General features: G+C 42.8%; 1 protein-coding gene across 1 annotated transcript; it reads left to right on the plus strand.

Moving 5' to 3' along the window:
* The first annotated feature begins 1,025 nt into the window (after nt 1–1,025).
* Nucleotides 1,026–11,113, plus strand: MYL12B (myosin light chain 12B). Its single transcript, XM_030836681.3, has 4 exons — nt 1,026–1,186; nt 7,050–7,248; nt 7,737–7,898; nt 10,611–11,113. The coding sequence occupies exons 2-4, from the start codon at nt 7,065–7,067 to the stop codon at nt 10,781–10,783; spliced, it is 519 nt and encodes a 172-aa protein (XP_030692541.1). The 5' UTR covers nt 1,026–1,186; nt 7,050–7,064; the 3' UTR covers nt 10,784–11,113.
* Nucleotides 11,114–11,455: the final 342 nt, after the last annotated feature.

An 11,455-nucleotide genomic window follows, 5' to 3' on the forward strand; every position in this document is an offset into this window, starting at 1 on the left:
CTGTTCCGGCCACGTGAGCCAGACCAGGCACGTGACCCCGGGGCCAGGATGACCCTGGAGTGGCATCGGCCCCAGCCCACCCCTTCCTCCAAGGGGCAGGAGTCTGGACGCAGGAAGACAATGGGGGAGGGCTTTCCTTTAACAAGACGCACTGGCTGAAGTGGCCCGGGGCAAGGAGAGCAGAGCACAACAGGCCCCACTTTCTGGCCCCCTTTCCACCAGGCGCACGCCCGAACCACAGTCAGAGGCGGGGGCGAAGTTAGGAAGCTCTCGCTGCTGGTCACGCATCTTCCTTTCGAGCCGGACGCAGTCAGGCTATCTTCTTCATGGGGTCTGAGGGGCTCTGGTGGGAAACAAAACCGCGAACGTTTTTGAATAGGGAGGAGGTCTTCGGCCGCCCGTGGCCTGAGGAAATCCTTCTGGGACGAATAAATAGTGGCTTCTTGTCTGAGGGCCCTCGGGACTAAACAATGTTTGCTTCTGTGGGGAGGGGCGGGACTCTTCATAAAATAACACGGTACACAGAGATCAAATCTTTTGTCCAAAGGCCTCCTCTCGGTACACGCGGGCCGCTCGGGGACCTGCAGGCCGACCTCTAAACCTCCTGAGTCACCCTGAGGTGAGCCACACGCGCAGGCGCACAACTGCTCGGCGGCAGGGGCGGGGCTTTCTGAGGCGGGGCGAAGGCCAGTCACGTGGGCCGCGAAGCCCTCTCCGCGATTTCCCTACAAGGACTTGGGCTGTTGGGCCCCGCCCCTGGCCGGGCCCTGGAATGTGCGGAGGGGCAAACCCTCAGGACAGAGTCAACCATTTGCTAAGAGGAAAGGGGGGAAGAAAAGCTTACATTGTAAGAAGAGGTATTAAAAAAAAGGAAAACTCAGTCATCAGACCCGGCGAACCATTACACCTTCTTCTACGTTCTAAGTTGCCCGCTTTACACGTCCTTCCCATGCACTTGGTCAAAACTGCGCCCTTTGAGCACACCGGCAACTCCCCCGCTCCGTCGCACTTCCATTAAACCAGGCTCACACTGTTAGCAGAGAATGGTGACTCGCTTCCTTCCGGTCCGCTAAGCGGAGGCCGGAAGAGTTGTTTGCAGCGTCTCTGGGAGTGGAAGGGAGTTTGTAGCGGCAGTCAGGGCAGCGAGGGGTTCCCTGAAGCGTTCGAGTTTTCGCGGCTGAGCAGGGTGAGTGGTGCTCGCGGTCGGGCGCGTGAGGCCCATTTCGGGGCGCATTCCCTCGGGACGTCTTGGGGGGGGCAGTGGCGCTCCCCCGGCGCCGGGAGCGCACCTGGGCAGGTGTACCAGCCGGTTCCCGGGTTTTGAGCCCCAGTGCCAGCTCCAGCATCGAAGGCCGCGGCCGGAAGCGGCCCAGACGCCGACTTCGCTCCTTTGCCCAAAGTAGGAGCTCGGGAAGTGTGGCTTACTCTGCTGGCGCCGCGAGCTTGAGCGACAGCAGGCCTGCGAAACCCGAGCCCAGCGGAGCTGACTCTGGGACTAAGTTTAGTTTATAACGTAAACTTGCCCGATTCAAGAGAGTTTGCGGAAAAACTGTGCCCAGTGCGCCCCCCTCACCCCCCCCCCCCGCGCTGCATCTGTTGTTGCAGCTGTGTGGCTACGTTTAGTGGGAATAACCACCTCAAATTAGCAACTTCCTCAGCTCAGTGTCCACTTTTGTAATTAGAGTTTTATTTTTAAGTGATATTTGGACAAAGAGGAGTTCGGGGTTTAGTTTGCGGCTCCAGAAAAACTCCAAAATACAATACCGTGTTACTCTTGGGTGGAAACTCGGGGTTAAGTCAATTTCCCAAAGTGTTTTCCTTTTAAAGTAGTTGAATAGGTTTATCAAAGAGTGTATCAGTTCTTTACAGAACTTAGAAACAAAAATAAGCGTTAGGTTGAGATTTTAACTTAAGTGCAAAAAGTTTTATATCTAAAGGTGAAGAAAGTGAATATTTCCTAAGATTACTACTATTTGTTTCATGTTCTGGAAGCCTTTTGATAAAACTTAACCAGAAAAAGCTTTTTATTTAAAAAAGTGACGCTATACTGGCAAGTGAACCACGACAAAGAATTGCCTTTGTCAAGTGCTGAGAACTTTTTGGGTGTGGCAGTCTAAGGGAACTAATCCTACCTTCTACCGGAAGTTTGCATAGGAATTGAAAACTTGTTTTAGTTGGAACGGAAGCACCAGCTTGAAAATGTACTTTTAAAAAGCCGTGGTTAGCCCCCCAAAATTACATATACTTAGCTTTGAAAAAAGAAGTGCATTGATTAAATGAGACGGTAGATTTGGTAAGCAGATACTACGTGTTCTCACATTAAGAAGTGTTTTCTAAAATGGGAGTTTTTCCTTAAAGAATATAATCATATTTCCAGAATACTATCAATTTGAGTCTTAGTTCTGTAGAAAAAGTCTTAGGATTAGTTTCCATTTATTACCACTACAAACGCTGGACTCTAGGATTCTAACTAGAGTAATCTAATGTAATATTGGTATGGATTAATCCCATTTTATAAATGAAACCAAAGTATCTAGAAATTCTGAAAAATCTTCTGGTTGCCCTTGATGTGTGGGGAAAGCCTCTTTGAGGATCTTTATTTTCCATTTCCCCCATCACTTAATCTAGTCTAACATCTTCCTTACATAGTTTGTATCCCTCCTTTTGTCATAACCCTGAATGATTCTCTGCCTATTTGATCAAGCTAAAAGGATAAATCTAGAAATTCATTACCACCAACACTCTCTTTCCCTGATTAAGACAAGATTATACTCCTTCAGGTCTGTAAACTGAATCTCCTTGACTGAATCTCTTCTATATATTTAATAGAAGTTGGCTCTGCGAGTCTGTGGGTTTTCAAGTTCCATACAACATATAGCCCTTCACACCAAAGATCTTAAATCCTTCAAAAATAGACTCTAGGGGCTTCCCTGGTGGCGCAGTGGTTGAGAGTCCGCCTGCCAATGCAGGGGACGCAGGTTCGTGCCCCGGTCCGGGAAGATCCCACATGCCATGGAGCAGCTGGGCCCGTGAGCCATGGCCACTGAGCCTGCGCATCCGGAGCCTGTGCTCTGCAACGGGAGAGGCCACAACAGTGAGAGGCCCGCGTCCCGCAAAAAAAAAAAAAAAAAAAAAAAAAAGACTCTAGACTATAACTTAGGATGAGTGAGGACATAACTCGGAAATCTCAGGTGCCTTCATGGCAATCTTCCCACCCTAAATAAAGAATAGTTACATTGATGAATAAAATATTTTCAGTTTTATTTTGCCTTAGTTTATGAGAGTTGTGTGTTTGCTGAAGGCTTGTTACATGCAGAGGGTTATAGGTTGACTCGTTTGGGGAGGGTAAAAGTGGACAGCATACTAGAATCATAGCAAGGAGGACAATGACAGTATCTGTCATCAATGATCTTCTCCTTCGGATCATAGCACTGTTCCTCATTTGGCTGCCTCTCCGCCAGTGTTTATTCCACATATACTTTCAGTTTGGTAGGGGAAAATAAAAAACACCCTTTCCTTATTTTGAAATAACTGACTGCAGAGCTGAACTCCCTGTCACTATAAGGATCTGGGTTTCTGGTGGGAGATAAACTCACAGATCAGAATCCAACCTCCTTGAAAAAGTAAAGAGTAACTTGCCCAACGGTATACTACCAGTTTTTGGTAGAATTAACTACCCTAATTTGTTAGAACTAAGACTAACATTTAAGTCTCTTAATTCTAAGGATGTCTTGTAGCTTTTAGGATTTTTCAGTCTTCTCCCCCCGCCCAAATCTTTCAGAAACAAAGATCTTTTCTGAACTCACAATATTTGATAATCATGTACCACCTTTGAGTTATTTTTCATTTTTGTTACGCATTGTTTTAACTTGAGAGCCATACTCCTGGAATGAAAACTATGTGACTCATTTCATAAGTTGAACCAATCATCTCATTTCTTTAAAGTTGCCTCCCCAACTATAATTTAAGCTCCTTGAAGATAGCACACCTACCTTACATTTCTTAATTCTTAAATAATAATCAGCTCTCATGACATTTAATGCACATGAATGTAATTCTGCTGATCATATTAAAGGTTGATGGTTAAGTATCGAATGAGATAAAGAAAAATTCTGTGAGACCACTGTCAGTTCTGACCCCCAAAAAACCTTTATAATGTTTAAAAACTATGTTAGAATGCATTTACAAATTGAAAGAATGCATGATTTTAAAAAGGCTAAATAGGGGACTTCCCTGGTGGCACAGTGGTTAAGAATCCGCCTGCCCAGTGTAGGAGACACGGGTTCGAGCCCTGGTCCAGGAAGATCTCACATGGCCGTGGAGCAGCTAAGCCCGTGCACCAGAACTACTGAGCCTGCACTCTAGAGCCCACGGGCCACAACTACTGAGCCCTCATGCCACAACTACTGAAGCCCACGCACCTAGAGCCTGTGCTTCACTACAAAGAGAAGCCACCGCGATGAGAAGCCACTCAACCCAATGAAGAGTAGCCCCCACTCACCGCAACTAGAGAAAGCCCGTGTGCAGCAACAAAGACCCAACACTGGCAAAAATAATAAATTTATTTATTTTAAAAAAAGCAACTGTAAAAAGGCTAAATAGGAAATACATCAAAATTCAAGAAGTGGGTGTGTGTTACTTTATAATCCAAACTAAGTTTTAAAAAGGTATATAGAGGACCCGCACCAAATTGAGTATTATGAGTTTTTTTTGTTTTGTATTTTATAATTTTTTTATTTATTTTTGGCTGTGTTAGGTCTTCATTGCTGTGCGCGGGCTTTCTCTAGTTGTGGCCAGCGGGGGCTACTCTTCGTTGTGGTGTGCGGGCTTCTCGTTGCGGTGGCTTCTCGTTGCACAGCACAGGCTCTAGGTGCACAGGCTTCAGTAGTTGTGGCTCGTGGGCTCTAGAGTGCAGGATCAGTAGTTGTGGCGCACGGGCTTAGTTGCTCCATGGCATGTGGTATCTTCTCAGACCAGGGCTCAAACCCATGTCCCCTGCATTGGCAGGCGGATTCTTAACCGCTGCGCCACCAGGGAAGCCCTATGAGGTTTTGTAGATTAAAAAAATCAGTTGTATCAACCATTTGACCTATAATTTTCATCAGTTTCTTTGTTCTTAAAATAACTGACATTTGCGCGTCATTAGGGGAATATTATGTAGTCAAACAAAACAGACTGTTTTTAAAGATGTGCTTTGTTTTGCAAAGACATGGCATACCTAAAATATTAAAGAGACGTGGACTGGTAAATATATGCCACTCATTGGGTCTCACCCGCTAACCCAAGTCCTGGAATCCATTTAAGAGATGGAAGAATAATACATATATGTTATAACTCCTTGTAGTTTTTAAAACTGCATTTAGAATAGAGGGGGACATTACAGTTCCATATAGTTTAGATAATAGTGGGATTTACTGCGTCCAGAGGTGTTACAGAGTGAAAATATGCATTCATAAAAGGGTGATTAAAGGAAACTTGGAAACTAGGGAAGAGTATATATCATAACTGCTATGTCACGTAGAGTATATCTTACCAGCAACACATTCCAGTGTATCCTAGGAGTGCTATATTTAATGGACTGGAATTTGTGACTCTCCTTTGTGGAATTTCCTTCTAAAATCTGAGAACAGATTTAGCTTCAAAAAAAGAAAATCTGAGGCAGAGTCAGAGCTTTTCTAATTATTTCCATAATTGAATTTAGCCTGGCTGATGTGGTGTAATCAAGGAAAGAATGTAAGTAATAAGTTTTTAAACTCATGTGGAGCGTTGTGTTCTAAAGTCACTTGGCAGTACTGACATCTAGGTAGTACTTCATTCTTTGCAATCCACAGACTTATTTTTAGAGTAAGGGCATAGTGTTTTGCTACATCATAGTTAAATGTTGTTTTCAGAACGTAAGCTTTAAAATTGTTGTCCTGGTCAGAGAGTGAAATCAGTAGTGCCTATTTTAGACCTGCTTCAAAGAATATAACTGAATACAGTGTCTCAGTCTTGTGTGTTAGAGGTTTTGCAGACTGCCATTGCCACCTCAGCTCTGAAAGATGGTATGGTAAAATTTTATTATCTGATGACTGTGGGATTTTTAACTTCAAACAGACTTTTATAGTATTAAAGATTGTGTGAAAGGAAAATTATCTCTTCATCTTAGGTATTATTAAACATTATTTTTAACTTAAATTTTACAGGGATAAATTTAGATTAGAGAGCAAAGGTAGTTTCTGTACCTCTTAAAATGCTTTCTAAAACTTTTTAAAAACTAAAGTGCTTTAAAATTTTTTATTGTGCTCTGGTTTTTGTTTCGAGGACTTAGTCACCTCAAGTGATTTAGCTTAGCTCTGTGCAACAAATTGGTTAGGATAGAGTGGAAATATTTACAAAACTTAATTATTGATGAATTACCTTTGGCGTTTTCTATACTCTTTCAGTTAGCCTTTTAACAGATATCTTTCCTGAAGTACTTTGATTCCAGGAGTGAGGGTGCGATAAGAAATGTTAGTTGCGAGTGGAAGAATGGTATTTGGCAGTAAGATTAGGAGATGAAGACCTGTCCCATCAGTTAATCCTCCTTCCTTCTTTCTGTCCACCTTAGAATGGGAGGCTGGTTTCAGCTAGGGCTGCAGAAGGATAGACCTGTTGACGATGAGTTAATGTCCCTCAGTACTCCATAGCACTGATGTACAGAACCCAACATGTTTTGTTTCTTGTTTTCTGTATTGTTATTAAGCTAGTAGATTGGGTTATTGGTCCTTAATCAGCTGTCCAGTAGTACTGGGGACAGGAAATCTTGTTGATAATGCTGAGCTTTGAATTAATGTTGGTCGTAGTTTCGTCACAACTACTAAGGATGAGTGAACTCAGAGCATGAGTCTGGTTTTTCTCTTTGTAGATTGATTCTCTGCATAATGGTATCGATTAGTTGAGAGAGATTTTTGCCAAGTGATACTATCCTGTGGAATAGTCTTTAGACACATCTCTAAGTGGCTCAAACGTATCAGGAAGGTTGGTTCAGCTTACTTTTTGTTATTTCTTGTATTTCCCTTATTTGTTAGGATTTAACCGCCACGATGTCGAGCAAAAGAGCAAAGACCAAGACCACCAAGAAGCGCCCCCAGCGCGCAACCTCCAACGTGTTCGCCATGTTTGACCAGTCACAGATTCAGGAGTTCAAGGAGGCCTTCAACATGATCGATCAGAACAGAGATGGTTTCATCGACAAGGAAGACTTGCATGATATGCTTGCCTCCCTGGGTAATGATCAGTTTTAACATTAATAAATCAAATAGAATTTCTATAACACCTTTTATATTTATTTCTTAAGCCAATCTAATGATGCTTTGTGAAGCCAATCTAATGATGTTACAGTTCACTAAGATTCGAAGTCTGGAGCATTGTTTCCCAAAGCATGGTCCCCGGAACACCTGCAGATTTCTGGCCAAGTTTCAGGGTTAGGCTGGGGGCCAGCCGTGTACGTGCATGCACTGCAAACACTGATCTTGATTGTGAGAGCAGTGTTATTCCTCCTGACATCCAGTGGAACAGCACACAGTCTCCACACTTAATACGGATCCTATTCATTGAGAAGACTTTTTTCCAAATAGTTTTGCTATCTTGAATGCAAATAGCAAACTGTTTAAATGACCGTCTTTCTTGTCAAAATGTTTACCATGATGAATTGTTGATGCGCTTTGTGGTGTAATTATCACCCTCTTAAAATTATGACCCTCTTTTTTGTTTAGGGAAAAATCCAACTGATGAGTATCTGGACGCCATGATGAATGAGGCTCCAGGTCCCATAAATTTTACCATGTTTCTCACGATGTTTGGTGAAAAGCTAAATGGCACCGATCCAGAAGATGTCATCAGAAACGCTTTTGCTTGCTTTGATGAAGAAGCAACTGGTAAGTCTGAGGTAACCTTTAATTACCAAGTGATTTAATTTTTGGTTATGGCAACTAAAATATATAATAACTTGAAATATGATGACATATAATACCCTCAGGTTTATACCATACCTGAGGTTTGGGGGATTTGGGGGGACAGGTTTTGCCTATGGCTTGTTAGTCACTCACTTCACTGCCTCTGCCCTTAAATATTTAATTTACAATTTAATAGGTATATTTGAAACTTCTTTAGGAAACTTATGTTCCTCCTTTACTAGAATACTTCCACAAGGGTCAGATACTCAATAAATGTGTGTCAAGCCAATATCTTTTACTGGAGCAATCTTGGAAAAAGTTTAAATTGCTGTAGGCGGTGATACCAGTACAATCCTATGTTTGTTTATCAGGTACCTCTCAGCTCTGAGAGTGTTTAGATCTGGTATCTAACCTCTCCCTCTGGAATCAGGTGCCCCGGTTTCATAATCCTATTCTGCATAATAGCTGTGTGATTTCAGGCGAGTTACTGAACTTCTCTAAGCCTCTGTTTTCTTATTTGTAAGATGGACAGTAATATTACCTACCTCAGGGTTGTTGTGAGGATTAAATGAGGAAATGAGATAGTAGCTTACTGCCTGCATAGAGTGAACTCTCGAAGACACCCAAAAGGTTAACTAAATACATGCCCGATAAGGGGGTAACTCACATAGCAAGTTTTTGAGAAGGAAGGCACACCCTCTGGTTACACAGTCCAAGCATAATTTGGGCATGGAAGCATAGTCTCCCCACTCTGGCTTTCAAGACTGCTCATTTGGCCTGTTCAAGTAGACCACCCTCAACTCTTCCTAACCTCCTTCCAGACTCCTCCATGCGTTGTTGCCCTGACTTACCTCCACCATTTCTGCCTCTGCCTTTCCTCCTTATACCACCTCCTTCCTCCTTCCCCTTGAAATCAAGACTCTGAACAGTTATTTCTGGAAGGGGTAGGGAAGGGGCAGGCAGAAGAGACCTTTTTCCTGCTAAAAACATTTGTGTATTGATTGAATTTTTTACAGTCAATGGGTATTACTATTTTAGTGGAAGGGAATAAAACCATAAAAGAGTAAAGTGTCTTATTTATTCTTTAAAGTCATCTCAATGGTCACTTTCTTTATAGAGCCTTACCTGTGTTTTCATACTATTTTCTCCTGACCTCTGGGAAAATGTAAAAGTTCTCCCTTTCCCCCTCCGAAGTATTTTATGTATGTCTCTACTGGCACATACTCCACCTGAGCTCCTACTTTAGTTGTGTGCTTATTTCTTTTTTTTTTTTTTTTTTTTTTTGCGGTACGCGGGCCTCTCACTGTTGTGGCCTCTCCCGTTGCGGAGCACAGGCTCGGGCCCAGCCGCTCCGCGGCATGTGGGATCTTCCTGGACCGGGGCACGAACCCGTGTCCCCTGCATCAGCAGGCGGACTCAACCACTGCGCCACCAGGGAAGCCCGTGTGCTTATTTCTAATCATCACAGTCTCCCTGATCCCAGGATAATAGCTGTGTCTTCCAGCATTCCATTCCCATCCTTGTAACCCCTCCCAGCTCCTACCACAGTCCCTTGCACATAGTCAATGATGATTTTACATGATAGTTGAATGACTTGGCTGGAGATGAGGATTTATTTCTACAAGCTAAAAGTCTAAGATTTGGAGAACTTTTTTTTTTTAATCTAGGATTGAATTAGCAAAAACAATCCATAAATCTAGAGTTTCTTTTGTGAACTGACCTTACACTTTAAACTCATAGGAAATATATTATCAATGTTTTAGCTTAATTTCACATACAAGGAAGTTGTCAGATTTTTCTTTTTTTACTTTATGAATTTCAAAATTTCTGTGCTTGAATGGTCATGTATTACCTTTGGATTACTGCATTAGTGGGTCTCAGTCATGATAGCTCGTGGGATTTACTTGGGGAGCCTTTTTAAAATATCAGTAACAGATAATAAGTCAAGGGTGGCCTCTGGGGTTGTTTTGTTTTGAGCTCCCTGGATGATTCTTATGTGCAGTCAGGCTTTATGAGAACCCTGCTTTCACAAGTCCAGAGTAGAAAGCCTTCCTCTCAGCTCACCACTGTAGCCCCAATGCCTATCCCAGTGTCTGCAACGTAGTTAATGCTCAAATATCTACTCAGTGTTTTTGCACATCCTGGGCCTGAACATATTTGTTACTGAATCTAAAATTAGATTTGTTTAGAAAATTTTTTTTAATCTCATTTTACATATAAAGAAAAAGAAGGAGGTAAAGTGAAATGCCTGAAGTAACATAGCTTGTTAAAACTGGACCTCAAGACTTCAGTATTCTTTCCACTGAAGCACTTTATTGATGTTTATGATGATTTTAGTATATTTACTCGTAGAATAAGTGTGACCATGCTACTTTAAGGAACCATGAGGCTTAGATTCCTTACTCATACTTTATGGCTTGTGGTTAGGCATAGGCTTAGCCACTGTTATTGAGATCAGGAGATGGATGTCGGGTGAGGTCAGTAGAGCAGAGCAGGTTAATGTCACTAAGCAACAGGGCATTTTCTAGGCAGCTGTCTGCTGAGGCTGACTTCAGCATGTCAGGACCTCATATTTCATACATTTGCGTGCTTCTAGTTCTTAACATATAGCCCATGCTTAGTCAAGTGTAGATGCCCCTCGCACTTACTCCTCAGAGTAGTGTGTCTTCTGATCCCTGGTTCTTTTCTCTTTAGGCACCATTCAGGAGGATTACCTGCGAGAGCTGCTGACCACGATGGGAGATCGGTTTACAGATGAGGAAGTGGACGAGCTGTACAGAGAAGCACCTATTGACAAAAAGGGGAATTTCAATTACATTGAGTTCACACGCATCCTTAAACATGGAGCAAAAGACAAAGATGACTGAAAAGAACTTCAAATTCCAGCCAAACTTTCCTTGTTGCTACTTTGGGTATTTCTGAGACTTTCTCTTAGAGCCTATTGCATGCCCTTAGCTTTACAGCTTTTGCCTTTCTTGTTGTATTTATTCTCAACCATTTGGGGCACGTGCATCTCTATAATCAGACTGGAAATGGGACTTTTTGTCATTTTCAGAATAGAAAATAGGGTAGTTTAACTTACCCCTACCTTCCCCTCCCCCAATAACTGCAGTCTACAAGAGTCGATATATTTTTTCAGAGAAAGTTATTCACTCAATTTTTTCTGAACCGTAATTAAACTTTATAATAGAAACTTACTTGTTTAAAATTTCTTTATTTACCCAAATTGGCTTTGTTGGTCTTGGTTGTAATTTTTTATTTATTTATTTATTTTTGGCTGCGTTGGGTCTTCGTTGCTGTGCGTGGGTTTCTCATTGTAGTGGCTTCTCTTGTTGCAGAGCATGGGCTCTAGGCACGCGGGCTTCAGTAGCTATGGCTCGAAGGCTCTAGAGCACAGGCTCAGTAGTTGTGGCGCACAGGCTTAGTTGCCCCGCAGCATGTGGGATCTTCCCCGACCAGGGCTTGAACCCATATCTCCTGCATTGGCAGGTGGATTCTTAACCACTGCGCCACTAGGGAAGCCCTTGGTTGCAACTTCT

This window comes from Globicephala melas, chromosome 13, assembly GCF_963455315.2.
Source record: "Globicephala melas chromosome 13, mGloMel1.2, whole genome shotgun sequence".
Taxonomy (NCBI): Eukaryota; Metazoa; Chordata; class Mammalia; order Artiodactyla; family Delphinidae; genus Globicephala; species Globicephala melas.